The sequence below is a fragment of the Cupressus sempervirens genome, chromosome 3 (assembly GCF_028749045.1).
Source record: "Cupressus sempervirens isolate cs-2001-9-10 chromosome 3, ASM2874904v1, whole genome shotgun sequence".
Taxonomy (NCBI): Eukaryota; Viridiplantae; Streptophyta; class Pinopsida; order Cupressales; family Cupressaceae; genus Cupressus; species Cupressus sempervirens.
In genome coordinates, this window is record NC_143120.1 from 318,788,005 (window position 1) to 318,810,931 (window position 22,927).

At 34.6% G+C, this 22,927-nt stretch overlaps 1 protein-coding gene across 5 annotated transcripts in view; it reads left to right on the forward strand.

Moving 5' to 3' along the window:
* LOC149566273 (uncharacterized) overlaps positions 1–22,927 on the forward strand; it is a 143,728-nt gene that overhangs the window by 78,300 nt on the left and 42,501 nt on the right. For 3 of the 5 annotated variants that reach the window (XM_089819678.1, XM_089819677.1, XM_089819679.1), the window contains exon 5: positions 15,117–15,157. The exons of the other annotated variants lie outside the window; for them this stretch is intronic. In XM_089819678.1, coding sequence (XP_089675804.1) covers positions 15,117–15,157 — 41 coding nt within the window. The remainder of the gene's footprint in view (positions 1–15,116; positions 15,158–22,927) is intronic. 5 annotated transcript variants of the gene reach the window in all.

A 22,927-nucleotide genomic window follows, 5' to 3' on the forward strand; every position in this document is an offset into this window, starting at 1 on the left:
TTATAATATACTTGAGACCATTTTCACCAATATGTTTCATTATATAGTGTCATAACTTACATTGTACTAATTTATCACCTATATAAATAGATTTTTAAAAGCCATGGAATCAAGTCTATAAAGAGTGACAACTCTTATTTATAATGTACTTGAGACCATTTTCACCAATATGTTTCATAACATAGTGTCATAACTTACATTATACTAATTTATCACTTAAATAAATAGATTTTTAAAAAGTAACCTGGTATCCTATGGTTAAAACTTAATCGCCTCATTTTAGCTTACAACCACTCTTTCTAAAAGTAACATGCACCCTTGAAACATTTACTTTTTTTATATATGTTGATGTCTGTTTTATGACTCACCAAACAGTAGAACAAAATACTAAAATATCTTATCCTCTCTTGAATAAAGTCTTGTGTATGCTAAGATTGCTAGAAGATCATACAATGACTTCAAGGTTCCTTTAATGCCAGGTCTTGACTGTGGATAAGATCGGTGGTTGATGTGATTTGATGATGATCACAAGGGGCCTTACGTGTTTATTCATATTCATTTCAAGCCATATTGGATGAGGGAGCTATCTTAAGGTTTTGCAATGAAGCACTTCTTTTTTTGGATTTTTACAGAATATGCAAAAATTAAATAGGATGGGGTTCAGGAATTCTATTCTAATCCTAAGGGTATTGATAACAAAAAATAGTATTCTAGTGGAAAAATTCCTCAATTTACTGAATTTCACTTCGCCAAGTTATACTACAACTAAGCATGAACCAGTGCAATCTTCAAGGGTTATGCCAAAGATTTTCATATCACTGCATACACCATCATAAAGAACAATGTATACAAATGATAGAAGTTGAGCATATGCATGAAAGGGGTTCAGGCTAACTTTACACAACGAATTAGAATCACTAAAACATCAAAAGTATGAACCAAAGGAATTCATCAATACACCATCATATTCTCCATTGTAATCACCACACATTGACTATGCTAAACTTAATCTACTTGAAGAAATTTAGGAGAACAAGCAAGCACTAAGATACATCAAGTATTCACCAAACTTCAATGAAAACTTTATTATCTCAGCAGCTCATAGCAACAATCTCATAAAAATCTCCCTTTACAAATGAGAAATGAGTCCTTTAAATAGGTCCTCGATTACAACGGGTGGCCCGGATGATCACAATAATTGATGCCCGAGATCATGCCACATCAGTCCTAATTAGGGTTAGGGCAATGGAAAGGAATCTACATTAATGCCATTAGGAATCCACTACTGTAGTGGGTAATAAATGCCCACCATGCATGCTAATTTAAGAAGGAGTGGGGTGTAATAAATGATCCCTATGCACACCCACTCTGCATTTAATGCATCTATCCTTGATTTCTTTGCCTAAAAGATCGAAATCAATCTAATACTATTTCCAACTCCTCTGTACTGATGCTTGGTGTAGATTCTTGCTAGAATTCTAGAACTGCAATTGCTCTTTCTACTTTTTCGAAGCTTTCAACCCAATATGGTAGTAAGTCCTTAGTAGTGTGCATTGTATTTGAGAAGATGGAGAAGTTCTCAAAATCATCTCTTCCATATATGTTTAGCTGAAAGAATTCCTCTAACTTGACTTTCAAATTATCAGTTATCATTTCCTCTTCCCCTAATCTTCGTGATAACAAGGATGCAACTGCATTTGATATTCCTTGCTTGATGTTATCAACAATCTTTTTCCATCGACTGGATTCCTTGGTAAAGCTCTCGAACATTTCCTTAGCCATGATCATTGCACTATATCATCAAATAAAATATAGAAATCCCCCTCGCTGATAACTCAACCATCAATCAATTCTTGCTTTGGGGTATCCATCAAACTTTGAATGTCGACAATCACCTCTTCTTGGTAAATATGCTCATCCACCCATGATTCCTCCATGCATTGAAAACTGCGCTCTAAAATTTTAGGGAGCGGGCTTTCTAAAGAATGAAGGATAAAATCCTTCATTTCTTTCCTTCATTTCCTTCCTTCATTTCCTGAAAATTGCGCTCCAAAATTTTAGGGAGCGAGCTTTTTAAGGAATGAAGGATAAAATCCTTCATTTCTTTCCTTCATTTCTCGAAAATCGCACTCCGGAATTTTAGGGACAGCTGGCATATTTCCTAAATGGGATTAAATCCTTGTCTCCTTCAATCTTGTGCTCCGCAAAAGCTGGGAAAAGTTTTTAAAAAAATAGAAAGGGGGCCCCCGGTTGGGGCGATGGTGACTGGCGGTCACAACATTTGGTGACTCCACGAGTGAAATGTTACAAGCATTTCAAGGATAAGACTTAATCTGAACTCAAAATCTCTGGTTTCTCTATCTTACGTCATCAATAAGAGAGAAAACAAGCTCAAAAGGGGAGAATAATCATATATTGGATCAAAAACACATTTACTCTGCGACAACTTGAGTGTGTGCAATTTATATTAATTCCATCTTAACAAGACCACTCTGAAATCCTAGGATTAATCATGACAAGTTATTGATTCCTCTTGACTTCAAAAGCATCCTAGACATTGCCCCACTGCCAATCAGGTGTCCATAGCCCCGACGGAGTTGTCGTTGTAAAACTAACAGAGATTGCTTCACTTTCGACGAATTATTCTTTAGAACACCAATGGAGATTTCCGCGTACCCCCTAAGCCAATCTCATTATTTCATCATTTTTCTCTCTCTTTTTTTTTTTTTTTTTTTTTCCTTTTTGAATTTGTATTTCATTTCTTTCTTTTCTCTTGGCTTGTAAGTAATGAAGCTTACCATGGGTTTAGGAGTTATAGTGGCGCTGAAGTAAGATTTTAAAATTTTCACAAGTCATGACCTTTCCAAAGACACATAAATGGACTTAGAGAAATAGTTAAGAGTGTGAAATATGTGGCAACCTTAGAGTTCATGCGTCAAGACACAATGTATGATTAACCTTCCGAGTCAAGTATGTTTTCTAACCTATTGAAAATATATGAAGGATAGCCGAGATTTTAATGCTCTTCATAACAATTATCCAAGAAATGAAATAAAAAAAACTCGGTGAAGTCTTCAGATGAAGTAACCAAATCATGACACCACTCCACTTGCAAAAAGGAGATTCTCACAGCTATGAGCCAACTAAAAAAAGCCAAAACTGAAGCCAAACCAAAAGAAGAGAGAAAAATGAACCACCCAAGGAAGACAACCTAGGGAAAGAAACCTAAACTATGCAAAGCCAAAACTCCTAACTAGGAGAGGGTAGACAAACCAAAATGCCCACCTAACTTTAAAAAAAAGGAAAAAAAAAAAAAACAAAAACACACCACAAAGGAAAACCTAAACTAACTATATACAGGTTAGGCTTCACAAAGAAAACCTAAGGGCAGAAATAATGCTTGAGGAATTGCCCATTGATAGGAAATTGGACTCCCTTTCCTGTTACAGTCTTAAGCTTGAATGCATTATCTCCCAAAATTTCAGAAATCTAATAAGGACCTTTCCACAGATTATCAAACTTATCATGTCCACCTTTCTTTTCATGTGCCTTATCCCAGCAAAGTACCAGATCTGAAATTCAAAATTTTTTAACCTTTTCCATTTTGTCAAACCATCTCTTAACAACTCCTTGATGTTTAGCAAACTTTTCCAATGCTTCATCCCTCTTCTCTTCCAAGTGCAATAATTGGATCAAACATGTCTGCACTCTATCTTCTCCTTCCATAAAATCTTGCATGCATTGTAGTGTTGGAATCCTCAATTGGATAGGAAAAACTAGATCTTGTCTGTAGACTAAATGGTATGGAGATGTCCCCAAAGAACTCTTTATTCTGATCCTATCTACCCAAAGTGCGAATCTCAGCTGTGTATGCTAGTCCCTAGGGTTATTTTCTAATAACTTCTTCATTGCACTCAGTAGATTTTTGTTTGTTGATTTTACCAATCCATTCCCTTGTGGATAGTAGTTTGATGAAAAGTTTAGTGTGATCCCATAGTCAAATGCCCAGTTTGAGAACTTCAACGATCTAAATGCTAGCCCATTATCACATACAAATGCATGGGGACATCCAAACCTGGTAATGATATTTTCTTCAAGAAATTTGATAACAACCATTGTTTTACAATTTTTCAGTGATTGAGCCTCGATCCATCTGGTGCAATAGTCTATAGCAGTCAGGATATATTGGTGGTGTCCTAATGATGGTGGATTGATGGGATCGATGAAATCTAACCCCTATTTTGCGAACAGTTTTACTAAAATAATAGGTTGTAATGGCATAGCAAGATTTCTTTCATGTGTCGTAGCTATCTGAAATGTGTGACAAGTCTTCACGTGTTCATAAGTGTCTTTAAACAAGGTTGGCCAATAATACCTTGCTCTTGATATTTGATGAGCCATAGCCAATCCACTTCCATGACTGGTTTCATATTTACTATGAAAATGCTCAATGATGTGTCTAGTGTCTTCCTTTCCAACACATCTCAAATAAACCCCATCATGATTGTTTTTATATAGCACAGATCCTTGAAGCATAGAATTTTGACTCTTCATTCTCAATAAGTGCTTTTGAACAGAGTTCAAGTGTGATGGAGACTTATGGTTCAACAAATAATGAACAATATCATCATACCACTCATCTAGGGATACTTCTTCTAACACATATACTTGTTGTACTAACCCGAGACTAGTTGTAGATAGGGTTTGGGCTAGAGCTTTTCCTCGTACTAACTTCATTGGTTGTATCTCCATGTCATATTCTTGAATAATTGCCATCCACTTTCCTCTTCTTTCTCCCAATTCATTCTGCATTAGTAAAGTCTTTACTGTTGCATCAGGAACTACTGCATAAACCTTGCTTCTTAGGATGTAGTGTCAAAATTCCTTTATTGCTTTCACCAAAGCATAAGCTTGTTTTTGAACATTCAGATATCTCAATTCTGCATCTTTCATGGGTGAACTCATGAATGCAATAGGATGTTCATCCTGATCATCTGCCTTCTGGGTGAGGATAGCTGCGCAAGTGTGTTCTGAGGATAAGAATATATATAAAAAGGCTTGGTGTAGTCAGGACTCAACAAAATAGGAGCATCCACGATTGCTTGCTTGATTTCTTTGAATGCCTTTTTTGTTGTAGGTGTCCAATCTTTCCTTGCTCCTTTCTTTAGCATGTCATTTAATGGCCTTACTATCTCTGCAATCCAGTTATGAACTTCCTTACGAAGTTAATTTTATCAAAGAATGACTTTAGTTCTTTCTGACTAGTTGGCAATCCTATCTTTGATATTGCCTCAATGCGCTCAGGATCAATTGAGATTCCTCTTTCTAATATTACATGTCCTAACAATTTTCCTTCAGTGATAGCAAACATGCATTTCTTTGGATTCAAGGAAATCCCATATCTTCTACATCTTTGGAAGATTCTCCTTAAATCACTGATGTGATCTTCCCTACGTCGAGAGAATACTGTGAGATCATCCATGTAAATGATGATGCACTTCTTTACCAAGTCTCTAAAAGCATAATCCATGGCCCTTTGAAAAGTGGCTCCTGCATTGATCAAACCAAAAGGCATTCTTCTATAAGAAAATATACCCCATTTTGTTGTGAATGCTGTCTTTAGTCTATCTTCTTCTTCTACCATCACTTGGTTATATCTAGAATAACCATCTAAAAATGACATCATTTGAGAATCGTTAACAACTTGTATCACTTCATCTAATGATGGCACTAGATAATTATCCTTCTTTGAAGCTCTATTGAGATTTCTAAAGTCCACGCACAACCTTATCTCTCCATTCTTCTTTCTAATAGGTACAAGATTGGCAACCCACATTGAGTGTCGAACTATGAATATAATCCTTGCTGACAATAACTTCTTCACTTCTTGATGTATTAGTGGTTCTAACAATGGATTCATTGGTCTCTGCCTTTGTCTAAATGGTTTACTGATTTTCTTTAACGGAATAGTATGTGTAATGAGAGACGTATCATATGTCTTTAGATCTTCATATCCCCAAGAAATCACATTAGGGAACTCCTTCATAAGCTTCAATATTTCCTTCTTTTCTATGGGGGTACAAACTTTCCCGATAAATACATTCTTGACATTTTCTTTCATTCCCAAGTTCACCTTTTCACATTCCCCTCCTTCAGTACTTTGGTACTTGAGGGAACTTAGTCTGTCGGCATCAAAAATTCTCTCTAGTTCAATCATTCCTTTTGGAATGGTATTTGTCCTTAAATTCATAATCTCATCAATTTCAAATTGAGCTTGTTGTTGTTCTCCTTCATCTATGACTTGTGCTTCAAATACCCTCGAGCTTGTCAAAAAATCAAGAATATGCTTGTCATCTTCAAACACTTGAAAATTTGTGATGTTGTCAGGAACTAATGGTACTAAAGTCAGCTCAACTATAAATTTCTTCACACAATCCATGGCTAATGGTTCTAATGAACTTGCAGATTGAGCCAAAGAGTTTGCTCCTGGATTGCTTGTTCGACTTATCCTTTTAATATTGAAAGCATCAAAGCTTTTGATTAGGTCCCAAACTCTATTGTGATACTGACCCAATCTTTTATCATGGAATGTATATTTCTTGCGTACCTATCCAATGACTATGTTTGAATCTCCACGTACATGTAGGATTTTGGCACCCTTTTGGATAGCGAGGAGAAATCCAATGACCAATGATTCATACTCAGCCACATTATTAGTACAAGGGAACTACAACCTATGTGATGCCAAACATGTTTCTCCAGTTGGGCTGATGAGTTCAACACCAACTCCACTACCTTTCTTTGATTTGGATCCATCAAAGGATAGAGTCCATACTTGATCATTTTCATATTCCGTGGGTGATTTTATCTTTGAATCCTTGGATTCTTTTTGATGTTCTTCTTGTCCTATTTCACCTTCTTGAATTCTTTCTTGTTGTGGGTCTAAAATTTTCATACAGGATGAGTTCATTTTGACCACATTTTTTGCTATCAATGCTTGTGGAACCATTTTGGAAACTTGTGCAATTTCTTCTTTGCACATGGTGCATGATATCTCAGAATGAAAAGCATCATGTATTCTACACCAGTTGGGTAACAACAAATTTTGAATGGTTGCACCTTTTCCTAGTTCAACTTCCTGCTTAATGCATTTTAGGACAAAATTCCTAAAATTCTCAAACATTCCTTCATTCAGTGATGGTTCTGAATTATCCATAACTGGTATCTTAGCAAAAGTTGGAGTCACATCAGGACATCCCCCTTGATTGTAACCTTGCAACATTAAAACCTCTCCAGTTTTGGGAATATATGATCCCAAAGTGGTTTCCATAAACAAGATCTCATTGTGTTCACCATACTCAGTGATCAACAACCGGAGCCTTGGAGTGCTCTCTATCCTTATCTGATTGGGAATTCCCTTCCATGGGAGCCACATGTGTGAAAAGTCCGTTGCAATATAACCATTCAATTTCCTTGCCCAATCTCTACTAAGAAGCATGCCATACCCTTTAGGAATATCCACAACAGATATGTCAATATAACTTTGAACACGTGGATTAGAGGCCAATTGCATGTGAATATTATTCAACTCTCCCATGACTGGTACTTCAATTTTATCCAATTATGTGACTTTATTGTCAGTCTAGAGTGGAATGAATCCCAACTTTCTACATATGTCCAATGGCATTACATTACTTGATGCACCAGAGTCAATTAAAAAATTATGTAACATTTTTTTGAAAATTCTAACAGATACTAGGACAGGTGTAGGTTCCTCCTTCCCTTGATAAAAAACCACTGGCTTTTGCCCTTTTGAATCAAATGTCTCATTTTTATGTATAGAATTTCTCCCATTTTGAGTTGTCATGGAACTTTCCACTATAGGAGAATTATCTTTGATCATTTCTAGTGATGGATCCTTTGAAGATACTTGTCCATTTGATGTAACCTTCTGATCATCCTGAGAGTTTTGCACCATTCCAATGAAACTTGAAGGATTCTCAGCAAGCTTAGATGCATATGGTAATACATCATCTGCAACATTGGTGTTTTGTGCAAAATTGTATTGTTGGATATTGGATACCCCTCTTGGAGGATGTGATACATTTTGAGAAACAATCGTTGTGGGGGCGTCATTGAAACTTTCCAATAATGTATCTCTAATTTATGAAATCTTCATCAATTCATATAGTGGAAGACTCATTTTAATTTTCTTGAATTCCTCTAGTACATAAGAACTCAACCTTTTCAATTCCTCTCTAGAAGAACTTCCTTTCTATTTTTGTCCTAGATTTTCACATTGCCTTTGTTCTCCTTGTTGAGCAGAGGATTGAAGATTATTCTTTCCTTTATCACGTTGTGAAGAATTTGTCATGGGAGATTGGCCTCTATCTCCTTGAGAGCTTGTGAGTTGTCGATATTCAGGGGAGTCTCTGAGAGGCTCAGGATCATTGTTCGCATTTGGATGCGGGGGAGTTGAAAAGTTATTTGGAGGAACTGATGATGTTAATGGCTCACGGTTCCTATAATTCCTCTGATATGTCTTTATTGGAGTATTACCAGATGTTTGTTGATAAGCTTGTACTTCACTTGTCCCTTCCACCAAGACACTATTATATAGAGGAGGGAATAAAAATCCATCTTTATGTAGTGATTCATTCGGGGATACTGGTGGAGGTTGATTTTCTGGTGGGACTTGATAATGCATCATCTCTATAGGACCATTTGCTGAAGCTGGTGGGAATTTTTTATTAGCTTGTATTGGCATGTAATCCTAAGAATTAAGAGGAGGAAACTTAAAATCATCAAAAACAAATGCTTGGTCATATCTTGGTGAGGGTACCATCTCATATCCTGTAGGAGGAGGATTCTCAGATGTGGTAGTGTTCCTCACTTATCCCTTGAAAATATCCACTTCTCTTTGAAATTTGTGACACTGTAATTCAGAATGTTGACTAGTCTCATGTAATCTACGCCATTCAGATAGTGCAGCTTCTGCTAAGAAAACTTTATCTGCTGGGCGATTCTCAGATGGAGGATTATCCAATGGTGATGGTACACCTCCATTATTTGGATTAGTGTTCCATAATCTTCTTTGATGACCTTGGTTATTATTATGATATCCTTGATTACCTTCATTGAATCCTTGATTGTGCCCTTGATTACCATCGTGATGTGGAGGGGGATTCCCTTGATAACCTCGGTTGCTACCTTGATATGACTGATAATTCCTTTGTGTATTTTGCAACTGATTATTTTGATTTCTAGGGTAAGTGACCTCAGTGGACAACTTCTTCACTTGTTTAATCAAATCTCTCATCTCATCCTTTTCCTCTTGGGTCCTTGTAGAATTTGTCGTGTTCTGGAGATAAATTGGTTGTGTGGGCATTGCCTGTGACATAGGTGCTCCAGGGTGCAACACCAACTGGCTCGAAGGGGTAGGAACTGGATTGATAGTCAGAGCATAATTCAAAGCTCCTTGATTCAATGCATTTGCATTTCCAAAATAGTTAGGTTCTCCATTCGTAGTTGCTGGTAATTGTAAACTAACTTTCTCTGCCTTAGCATATGCTTGGATCAAACTTGTAGGAGCCGAATGAGTTTTTTGAACAAACATAGATGTGAAATAGTCTAGGGCTACATAGTAGATAGGTCATGCTGCATCATCTCCTATGTGATATGGATCCTGCAATCTTGAATAAGCTCTTTGAAATCGATTATTGAAAGCACCAATTGATTCACATTCTTGTCTCCTTATCTCGATAAACTGTCTATACAATTCTGCAGGGGTGATAGGCAATCTGAACTTCCCGAGGAATGCATCCTTCAATTGTTGCCAAGTCTGTATTGAATTTGAAGGTAGGTTGATATACCAGTAAAATGCTTCCTCACCCAATGAATAAGGGAATATTTTACATGCAACATCCTCATCTTGCACATTTCTATTCTGGAGGACATCTTCAAAAATTTTAATGTGTTCATTAACAGTGCGATTCACATCATTCACAAAGAATTTAGAACAAAAGTGTTCAGGATTCTTTGGCATATGATTGTATGCGGCAAACATTGCAAGGGGTGATGCATTCTGTGGACGCCATTGGTGGGCCATTACTGGAACTTGTTGTTGGACAGTTGCAGGTGAAACAACTTGTATAGGTATTTGCACAAATAACTGTTGAATTTGTGTAGCTCCTGGTGGAACTCCTCCTTGGATTGATCCTTGTGCTTGATGTTGAGGTGGTGGAGTTTGGAATATCCTTGTGAGATCAGATACACTTGGTGAATTCTGGCTCATAGATAATTCTTTATTTCTTCGCCTAGGCTTTGGATCAAAACTCAACTCTTGTAATTCATTCGCTCACGGGGTGAATCTCAAGGATCTTCGATGTACCCTGGGTGACGATGGATTAACATTCTCCAGTATGTGAAACTGCTATGAAATCTTTTACTCAAGCCCTCCTTCTAGCGCGAGTTTCTGTTGATGTGCATTTTATGACTCACCAAACAGTAGAACAAAATACTAAAATATCTTATCCTCTCTTGAATAAAGTCTTGTGTATGCTAAGATTGCTAGAAGATCGTACAATGACTTCAAGGTTCCTTTAATGCCAGGTCTTGACTATGGATAAGATCGGTGGTTGATGTGATTTTTTGATGATCACAAGGGGCCTTACGTGTTTATTCATATTCATTTCAAGCCATACTATATGAGGGAGCTATCTTAAGGTTTTGCAATGAAGCGCTTCTTTTTTTGGATTTTTACAAAATATGCAAAAATTAAATAGGACGGGGTTTAGGAATTCTATTCTAATCCTAAGGGTAGTGATAACAACAAATAGTATTCTAGTGGACAAATTCCTCAATTTACTGAATTCCACTTCGCCATGTTATACTACAACTAAGCATGAACTAGTGCAATCTTCAAGGGTTATGCCAAAGATTTTCATACCACTGCATACACCATCATAAAGAACAATGTATACAAATCATAGAAGTTGAGCATATGCATGAAAGGAGTTCAGGCTAACTTTACGCAATGAATTAGAATTACTAAAACATTATTATCTCAGCAGCTCATAGCAATAATCTCATAAAAATCTCCCTTTACAAATGAGAAATGAGGCCTTTATATAGGTCCTCGATTACAACGGGTAGCCCAGATGATCACAATAATCGATGGTCGAGATCATTGCCACATCAGCCCTAATTAGGGTTAGGGCAATGGAAAGGAATCTACATTAATGCCATAAGGAATCCACTACTATAGTGGGTAATAAATGCCCACCATGCATGCTAATTTAAGGAGTGGGGTGTAATAAATGATCCCTATGCACACCCACTCTAGATTTAATGCATCTATCCTTGATTTCTTCACCTGAAAGATCGAAATTGATCTAATACTATTTCTGACTCCTCTGTATTGATGCTTGGTATAGATTCTTGCTAGAATTCTAGAACTGCAATTGCTCTTTCTGCTTTTCCCAAGCTTTCATCCCAATCTGGTAGTAAGTCCTTAGTAGTGTGCATTGTATTTGAGAAGATGGAGAAGTTCTCAAAATCATCTCTTTCATATACGTTTAGCTGAAAGAATTCCTCTAACTTGACTTTCAGATTATTAGTTGTCATTTACTCTTTCCCTAATCTTTGTGATAACAAGGATGCAATTGCATTTGATATTCCTTACTTGATGTTATCAACAATATTTTTCCATCGATTGGATTCCCTGGTAAAGCTCTCGAACATTTCCTTAGCCATGATCACTGCACTGTAACATCGAATAAAATCATAGAAATCCCCCTCGCTAATAACTCGACCATCAATCAATTCTTGCTTTGGGGTATCCATCAAACTCTGAATGTCGGCAATCACCTTTTCTTGGTAAATATGCTCATCCACCCATGATTCCTCCATGCATTGAAAACTGCGCTCCAAAATTTTAGGAAGCAGGCTTTTTAAGGAATGAAGGATAAAATCCTTCATTTCTTTCCTTCATTTCCTTCCTTCATTTCCTGAAAATTGCGCTCCAAAATTTTAGGGAGCGAGCTTTTTAAGGAATAAAGGATAAAATCCTTCATTTCTTTCCTTCATTTCCTTCCTTCATTTCTTGAAAATTGCACTCCAAAATTTTAGGGACAACTGGCATATTTCCTAAATGGGATTAAATCCTTGTCTCCTTTAGTCTTGTGCTTTGCAAAAGCTGGAAATTTTTTTTAAAAAAAATAGAAAGGGAGCCCCCGGCTGGGGCGATGGTGATTGGCAGTCACAACAATAGACAAATTAAATTTACATCAACGATAGGGATGTATAATATATACCTTTAAAAAAATCACCACCCTTTAAGGTTTTTTGTGTTACTATTCTTGAGAAAATATTTCGCACAAATTTATCAAAACGTTTTAATTATGCTATTTATGTGTAGGAAGGACCTTGTGTAGGAAGGACCTAAATCTATTCACAATGATTCATCATAAATTATATGTAGAAATAATATACCCAATATTAATTTGTTTTTCATAAATAACTTATTAATGTGACTCTTAATTTGATAATATTTGTAATTCTATTCAATAATTTATATTGAATAGTTACATTTCAAACATTTAATAGAAAATAATTCACCAAATATATATGAGCTAATAGCATCAATTTTCTTCTCTTGATCTCTTTCTTTAAAGAGACTTTCCACACTTAACTTCTTAAGATCATACTAGGATATCTTTCATTTTTATTTCTGTGCAAGTATGATGAACTATCTATGGTCCATTATAATATTGCATGAAATGTCAAAAAACTCTTTGCAGCAAAAAAACACTATTAAACACTCCAAGAAAGGTGCCATCTCTCTAAAATAGGATAAAGTTCTATTCAAAATATGTACATGATTTTGATCATCTAGAAAAAAAAATCATAAATAGAAATATAAGAGTCATAACTAAGTAACTACATGAAAAAAATGGAATGAAAACAAAATCCTGCCTAAATGATATAAATTATTAAAATAATTTACATCAATAAAACTTCTCTTTAGATCATTAAACACTCCATCATTTCAAAATTTTGAAAAATAACACTCTTTCTCCTTTAAACAAGTTCAAAATATTTAGATACGAGGAAAAATGTATTATACAAATCAGCTCTAAAAGCATTAAAAAACAAGAGCTTTGTTTGAGCTTGAGTCCCTGGCTTTTGTGAATAGTGGAAGGTAGGTTTTGAGAGAAAATAAATGACTAGAAACATAGATTTAGAGTTCTAATCTTCACCAAAAATGAAACAAATTGAAAATGATGATACACCTCATACCGTTGCCAAGTATAATTTCTTCAAAAATAATAACTGATAATTAAAAAATGAATTCCAATAAGATAATGTACAGAAACAGAACTAAAAAATTGTTATATCATTTATTTCTAATTAAAGAATGAAAATACTCATTAGTATAATGATAAATCATGTTTCTCCAATAAGACAAAGAGGACAATGCAGGAAATAAAGAATTAAGATTTTAAAAGTATAAATTTCCCTCATAAAAGATAGAAAAATAAAAGGCAATTGCATAAAATTGATGATCTGAGTTCAATATCATTTAGGGCACCACTAATGGGATGAATAAATGATATACAAATTTTACTAATGCTTGAACTTATTGGAAATATTTTGAAAGCAATCCAGCTAATACATTTTGCATGGATAAAGTTTTGGAGATAAAAGGATCAAATATCATGATAGTCTAATATGCACAATATTAATTGTTACAAAGTTAATAAGCACAATATGACTTGTTACAAAGTTAACTAATGCTTGAACTTATTGGAAATATTTTGAAAGTAGTCCAGCTAGTACATTTTGTATGGATAAAGTTTTTGAGCTAAAAGGATCAAATATCATGACAGTCTAATATGCACAATATTAATTGTTAATTACTGAGTCAATTGTTAGAAGGAAAACCTATATTAACAACTCGTACTAGCATTCTTTTGAGAATTTTGTAATAGAAAGAACACCAAGAAAAAATTAATTTGTGGAAATATTCAACACTGAAGTATCATAGCAATTACTGAATATTGAATCTTAAGAATGTACAATCGATTGCATTACCATCCTCATTGCCCATATACAAATCAATAATTTCAAAAAAAAAGGGAAATGAGCATAAGATGATTCACTTTTAAATAAATTAGGCCAATTTTGGGGCTCACTTAGAGGCAAAATGGTGCTTTTTTTATCCCTAAAAAGTATGGAGTATGATTAATCATGACTCAAAGGCTTTTTTAAAGAATGTTGAAAACTTTTAAAATTTTTAAAGATGTCTAAAACAATCCAGATTTGTCTATCATGATGTAGACTATAATTTTAGAGGGAGCATATTTTTATAGCTGCATGGTGCTGAATACACACATAATGATCAACTAGGAGTAAATGAAAGAAGTATAATAGCTACTGCAGATATTAATAAACACTTCACTTATCCCATTAGTTTTAACTTATCCCATAAGTTTATGCTGCTAGCGCAATAAGTAAAAGCCTATTGTAAATGGTGTCTCCCTGAGAATATAAAGATCATGCTAATTATAACTCAAGGAAACTAAAAATAATAAAAATTACTGCTAAAATTTATTCCCAAATTTGTATTTTTGTATGAAAACCAAGGCCACTTGCAGGTGTGGAGTTGTAGCAAGACCTATAGATCAAAAGAATAAGTCTATGACCTATAATTTAATGGAAACATATTTTAAAGTCTTGCTCTGAACGAAATCATGTTCTCATGTCTGAATCCTTACATGGAATTAATCATTAGATAGTTCCATCACATCCATATGAATATATGATTTTTGTATGCATTACATTTAGCAAATAATAAATACCATGTCAATGAATTGGAGGAGACGACAAGCACCCATTTTACTGCAATTCGAAAGACTTGGATATTTGAGCACCCTTGAAGCGAACTCCATGAATCTCATTCTTGTCTCTTTCCTTTGATAAATATTTGATAATTTGATGCTCTAGAAAATGAATGTAATTAACTACTTCATCCAATAGGTTTTCTAGTGACTTGAGTTCTTTCTCGCACTGCCTTTGAAATGCATTGTGAATAATATGCTTGGTGGGTTGTGCAGTTGTCTTCTTCCCAACGTTACATGCACTAGGTTTACCGAAGGTATCTTTTGAACACTCCTGATTATATAAAGTTGTCTTGTTATGTTAGTCTTGTATCAGAGTCTTATATGAAGTTGTCTTGTTAAGTTAGTTTCATATCAGTGTCTCAACTTTTTGCAGAACATAAATGGAATCGTAATGCTACCTATGAATGAATGCCCTTAAATGATATGTTGAAGTTGCATAGAATCAAAAACATATATTCAAAAATGAAAAACCTACTTAGAAAATCTTAATTTCAGGAGATAAACAAAGGAAAACCCTACTCCCAAGGTTACCTATTTCCTTTTTCAAAAGAAAAAAGAAAAAAGAGGGGTAAAAAATTTATTAAGACAAAAAGCATTACAACAAGGAGAGCTCAACAAGGAGCTCTGTCTTGAGCAACAAGTTCATCAAATTCTTGTAAATATTTAAAACTTAAGAAAATATTTTAAAATTAAGAAAAAATAAAATTTATTTTGTAAGATTTAAAAACTATTTTTTCCAGTAATGATTATACAAAAATAAATTAAAAGTAGAAATAGTAATTCAATAAAAAAAAACAAAATGCTTCATGAGCACCTAACTTAATCGAATCTACATATACATCTTTAAGAAAAGGGTGCATCATTACAGAAGTCATATTTGGCCAAATTATGTTCAACTTAAGATACAAAGAATGATAAAAAGATAAGAAGCTGCAACTGATGTCTATAAACTCCTCAAAAGAAAATGCTAAGCATATGCTAGCCAAGTAGTTCTAGTCTTGCCAAACTACAAAGTTAGATAATAGTAGAATTTTTAAATCCCTCAACAATAAACAAATCATGCACAACAGTTACAGCCCATCAATAGTTAGAGCCAACCACGTCAATGGATATGTGACAACATCATGCAACTATTATGATATGCATGTATGTAATATGTGGCAATATAATGAAACCACGTGAAATACACATAGAATACCAATTGTTTGAAGAAGTAAGATACCATGTCTCCAACATTCAACCAAATTTTTACTAGTTTTGTAGCCAAAAAAATGGAAAAGACTACCAAGCGAAATAGTCTAGAGCCAATAAAAAAATAGAAATTGAAAACTCAAATTTTAGTTTAAGAGAAAAAATTACCCAAACTATAGAGTAAGTGACATAATATGAAGTTTGCACATTTATGGAGGACTTAACTAATAGAGAAAATTTCCATTGAAAGGTATAATCTACCTCCCAATGGCAATGACTAATAATATATCAAGTTTTCATCTACCATTTGGTAAATCCAAACAAAATAGAAAATCATGAAAATCCCTCTCAACAAGGGATAGGAGAATATTGTCAAGTCAGCAATAAATTGTCTTGAAGCCTTATTATGAGCTATATTCTTTTTCACTTGTCTCTCCTCATCATGGTATAAAATAGATTGATACCATGGATGTAGGTATCTATGTGGATATATCTATTAATATGGAAAAGGATACTCTCATTGAAAATGGTTAGTTGGCCTTGGAAAACTCTAGTATATAAATAAAAATATGTTAAAAATATGATAGATATATAGAGCTCTATTTCTTCATGGATTTTGGATGAGATCAAATCAATACTTTAAAAGAAATACCTTCTCCTTCAAAAAGAAAGAATTGATAACATTATGGGAAGTACCCAAAAGTTAGACAAGGGTATAAGTAATTTGAACAAAGACCATAAACAACATATAATTTAGGATCTCAAGGATTATTTGATAGTCATTCAAGATAAAATAAGAGTTGTTATATATAATTTAGTAAAACAATTATGGATAACACCACGCAGGGTTTGAATAAATTGAAAGAACAAATAGAGACTTTATAGGTAATGTCTAAGTGTAATTAAACTTGACCATCTATTTATGTGAAACTGACTAAGAAATCACGCTTCACGAATGCATGGATTATCATGTTTGATGTTATCAATTCTAGTAGACAATGAATTAACCTTGGTTATAGGGGTGGGAACCAATAGTGGAGTTAGAAGATCACTCCTACACTTTAGAAGATCTGGAGAAAAAACCCTCTCTGTGATAGATATGAAAAAGAATCCTTCTTTTCTGCAATGTAGTGTTGGGGAGAGATGTCCCTTCACAAAGTAGCATAAATTTTTTTCTTTTGTTTGAAAGATTGGGCAATTATATGACCAAAATTGTAAAACCTACAACACCAGAAAGGAATATGTTCATATTATACAATTGAGTTGTAACATTTTCTAAAGATTTGAAGGGAGAACTCTGTTGGGAAATCTTTGACAATTTTTATCCCAACCAAAAATTTGCGGATTCCTTATCAAAACTCAAAAGCTTCTAGTAAAAAGAGTTACCAAAAGTCATAAAACAAGAGTTAATGGAATTAGCAAAGGAAAATCTAAAAATCTTAGATAATAAATAGTAAAAAAAATTTAGATTTCACTCCATTTTGAACTTTTTTTACAGCAATGTTTTGAATCACGCTATTTGTATCATCATCAGAATGAAAAAAAAAGTGCAAAAATAAAACTATGATTCCAATGCAAAAAATTCAAGACACTCAAATCCAAAAATTCTTATGATTGTGGATTGCAAAATTTCCCGAAAAGGTGCCTTGTCGTACTGTTTACCAACAATTTTCAATGATATCCTCACTAATATTGCAGAGGAAAAAAATTCGGTGGAGCCAAGAACCGTCATTGAAAGAGAGGGGTCAAGCTTTCATTGGTCTTTCCTGAAGCCTATCAAAGCACCTAGGTGACATGATTAAAGCCCTAGCCTCATCTGCAAAAAGCCACAGGAAACCATACCATTCACAGTCTCAATAGTAATAACATAACATTGCATAGGAGTAGTTTATATATTTATATATATAGCCTAGATTTTAAAAAATCCAAAAAATTTAAATGTTTAAATGTTAAAAATGAAAAGTTTTAATTAAGAAATAAATAATCTAAGGTTATAGTCTATTTAAAAAGTAGATGTATGCAAAGTAGGTGAAGGGTGTATGGATGCAGTGCAATTTACATTAGAAATCTAATTGTGGGTTTTGGTTACCCATAAAAACAAGAAACTACGCATATTATGGATATCATTGTGAAAAGGAAAAATTCGTTGCCATAATGCTAGAGAAAAGAAATTTAAAATTTGGGCAATCATTTTTGTAAAAGAATTAAAATTTAAAAAATGGGGAGGGGAAAGGTGCATATTTCAATTGTTTATTGATGGTGAACATAGTCTCCATGTATTCAGTTCATCTTCTCCAACAATGCATCCCTTTGAAAAAACCTTCCAAAAAGAAAGAGTCATTTGAAAAACCATTAGCAAAGAAATGGATGCACCTTTGTTATAATCCATTGATTAGAATTGAAGAAAATCTTAAAATTAATTGATCAAAGTTTGAACAAAGCATATTATAATAATGGTGTGTAAGTTGTTCATTTGACTTTTAGAAATTATTCAAACTTATTTTTTGTTCATGATACATGTTTTTTTTTCGTTTCTCAAGCAATTGGAATTTTTTCTCATTTCCCCATATTCATACTCAATAGTAAAAAATCTTTCCATTGTCAAGAACTAGGTTTCTCGAGTAAGAGACGAGAACCCTAAAAAATTATACTACAATAGATTCTATTGTTATATTTTTATTTAATATTTTGATTAAAGGAAATTAGGTTCTTGTGGCCTGTGAAAAATGAAGCACAACTCAAAAAGATTTTCTCGGCACTAACTATTGCCGAGTGCTAGTTTTTCTCGGCACCAATATATGTCGAGTGATAAGAGAAGGTGTCGAGCTAACTTGGCACAAGAAGATGCTAAGTGAACTCGACACACAAAGCAACTTGGAAAGTATATGCCGAGTGAGCTTGGTCACCACTGCCACGTAGAGCTCGATAGAAGTGGATGCTGAGCAGGCTCAACAATAAGTACAGAGAGAAAATTTCAAACAAAGACAACACTGAGTGACTAGACTTATAATGTGAATGCTTCCACCATTAAAACTAGAGAGCCAAATTATGGAGCATACAACAATAAACTTCTCAAATGCAACAAATAAGGAAGAGTAGTGGATTTAAGTATGCTTGCTTGCTTGCTATTTAACTTTGATTAAAACTATTACAAAATCTAGGAGTATTTAGTTTCAACTAGAAAACCCTAAAATAACCCTAAAACTTCAAATTGGTGAAACTTCAAGCTTTAAATTTTAAACTTATAGCTCTAATGGCTACATACAATAGTGCTTGGAGCAGTCACTGCTTCACAGGATGTATTCAACAAACAACAAACTTACAAAATGACTAGCAAAGAAACACGTGCAACTGCAAGCATGAAACAAGCTTCCTTCTGTCCTCTGCACGACTAGATCTGGTAATCACTTTCTTTCTTCTTCCTTCTCTGCAACTTTTGATCTCTTCAACTCTCTCTCTAGTCGAATGAATCAAATCATTCTTTTTTTCTTTCTGGGAAAATGTTTTCCCTCTCATTTTTAGATTTGAAAACTTACCTACCGAGCTTTAATGTTTTTGACACAGTTAGGGTGGTAGGCGGGTGTTTGGCTCTAGGGGAAAATGACTATAAGCAATAAATATTCCAACAATCCCCCTTTGTCCCGAGCCAAACAAAAAAAAAGGATCACTTTTGATCCAAGTGAATTACACCAAGACTCTCTCTTAGGTGTACAAAAGTTCCAATGCAAAATGATTTTGTGAAAATGTTTGCTAGTTGCTACTCAGACTTACAAAATTCCATTTTGATATCCCCATTCTCCACCAACTCTTTGATAAAGTGATATATGGTCTCAATGTGCTTATTTCTCCCATGGAAGATTGGATTCTTGGATAATGCAATAGATGAGATGTCATAATAAATTGTGGTTCCATCCTCTTTCCTTTTATTCAAATCTATCATGATCCTCCTTAACCAAATAGCCTGACATGTTGCTCCATTTGCTGCTATCTATTCAACCTCTACTATAGATTGAGCAACAATAGGTTGCTTCTTGGATGCCCATGAAATTGCACCTGATCCCATATGAAACATGTATTTAGAAGTGCTCTCCCTATCATCTAAACTTCTAGCCCAATCACTATCTGTATAACCCACAACCTTAAGATCACTATTTGTATTATACAAAATTCCAAATCCTTTAGTACCATTCACATACCTTAGGATCCTCTTCCCCACTTGCTAATGGGAATCTTTTGGTGTTTCCATAAATCTGGAAATCAAACTTACTGCATACATTATGTCTGGCCAAGTTGCAATCAAATACATCAAACTTCCAACCATACTCTTGTATAGTGTTGGATTCACGCTCTTGCTACAATCTTCCTTGCTCAACTTTAGACCTACTGCTATTGGTGTTGGGGCTACCTCACTATTTTTCATTTTGAATCTCTCCAAAATCTACCTTGCATATTTTTCTTGAGAAATGAAGATGCCATCATGCATTTGTTTTACTTCTATGCCTAGAAAGTACTTCAAGAGACCTAGGTCTGTCATTTCAAATTCATTTTTTGTAGCCTCCTTGAACTCACCAATTAAGAAATTATCATTTTCTAATGAAAATTAAATCATCCACATACAAGACAACAATCAACACATTACCATTTGTTGCCTTGATGTAAAGTGTGGGCTCACCATCGCTTTTGCTAAAGCCATTGCTCGTCAAATATGAGTCAATCCTATTGTGCCATGCCCATGGAGCTTGTTTGAGCCCATAAAGAGCTCTCTTCAATCGATACACCTTATTCTCTTCACTCACAACTTCATAACTAGGTGGCTACTCAACATACACTTTTTCCTTCAATACACCATTTAGGAAGGCGAACTTCACATCCATTTGATATACCTTCCATTTGTGCTGGGCTATAATTGCTATGACAAAACACATGGTTTCCATTCTTGCAACTGGGGCATATGTCTCATCATAATCTCTACCATACTACTGCTTGTACCGCTTGACCACTAAATGTGCCTTATGCCTATCTATTTTTCCTTCAACATTGCACTTGGTCTTATAAACCCATTTCACTCCAATAACTTGTTTCTTGGGAGGCAATGTAGTTAATTCCCATTTCTTATTCCTTTCAATAGCATTTATTTCCTCATCCATGGCATTACACCATTTCTCCTCATTCACAGCTTCCTCAAAATATATTGTATTACTATGAGAAAATAGTGCAAAATTTACACTATCATCATAATCTTCCTCATTCCTTTCATCTTGGTATATCTCCCTCAGACTCTTGGTCTTTCTTGGCAATAGGGAGGTGAGAGTGGGGTTTGAATTCTCAGTATTGTTGCTGCTACTATTTTTCATACTAGCTTGGGGCTATGTTGATGTACTAGGAGCTATTGCTCGACATGTTAATGGTTGATTCCCTTTTATCATTTGTCTACAATCTATGTTTTCTACTCCATCTTCTTGCTGATCACCAATGTCGTCTTCTTCCTCTTCAATAGTAGGCACTTTACTTGAAGTGCTTGAGGATTCATCTACTGAGCCATCCCATGACCGATTTTCAAGAAACTCCACATCTCTTGAAATGATGATCTTCTTGTCAATTGGATCATATAGCCTATAAGCCTTTGATTTTGAGTTGTACCCTATGAAGATGCACTTCACACATTGGTCATCCAACTTTTGCCTTTGTTTCTTAGTCACATGTGCATATGCTACACATCCGAACACTCTCAAGTGTTCAACTATCCATTTACCCCTTAACCAAGCCTCAAGAAGAATCTTGTCACGTACTAATTTTGTAGGACACCTATTAATCAAATATATAGTTTTTTCTATATAGCTTCTCCCCAATATTCATTTGGGATCCCTTTTGCTTTCATCATGGTTCTTTCCATTTCAACAATGGTCCTATTTTTCTCTCAGCCACTCCATTTTGCTATGGAGTATAGTTGGGTGTCAATTCTTTCTTGATGTCATTATGTCTACAAAAAATTACAAATATATTGGAGGTATACTCCCCTCCTCTATCTAATCTAAGGACTTTAATATAGTGTCCAAATTCTTTTTTAGCCAGGGCTTTACATTCTACAAATTTTTTAAATGCTTCAGATTTATTCTTCAAAAAATACACCCATGTCCTATGACTGAAATCATCTATGAATGTCATAAAATAAGTACTCCCCTTAATAGAAGTAGTTTGCATAGGGCCTACCAAATCAGAATACACCAATTCTAATGGTATTCTAGCCCTTCTAGAATTTCCAAAATTAAAGGGAAGCCTATGTTTCTTACCCAATATGCAAGCCTCACACTTGTCATATGAATTTACAATGCTTGGCAAACCATCTACCATTCTTTTCTTGGACAACAAATTTAAACCAGCAAAGCCAAGATGTCCATACTTGAGATGCCAAAGCTTGGAAGGGACTTCAATCATGCTTCTAAGAGCTGATTTCTATTGTACTAATGTACATGCATGTTTGGGAGGTGCAACACTAACTTGAGAAGAGAAACATGTCTCAATCCTCAATGGGAACATCTAGTTCTTTATCATTTGGACTGCTGTAAGTAATCTATTACTCCCATCCTTCTCATGAATGACACACTTGAAATTTTCCATCAGCACTTTGTATCTATTTTGAATGAGTTTTTCAACACTCATTAAGTTGTGCTTCATACCGGGGGCAACATAGACATTTTGTATTTCCTTCTTCTCACCGTGCTTGGTGTGGACCATAATAGATCCTTTGCACACTATGGGAATGGTTCCATTATTTCCCATTTTAATTTTAGACTTAAAATTCTTATTAATGGAAGAGAATAAACTTTCATTAC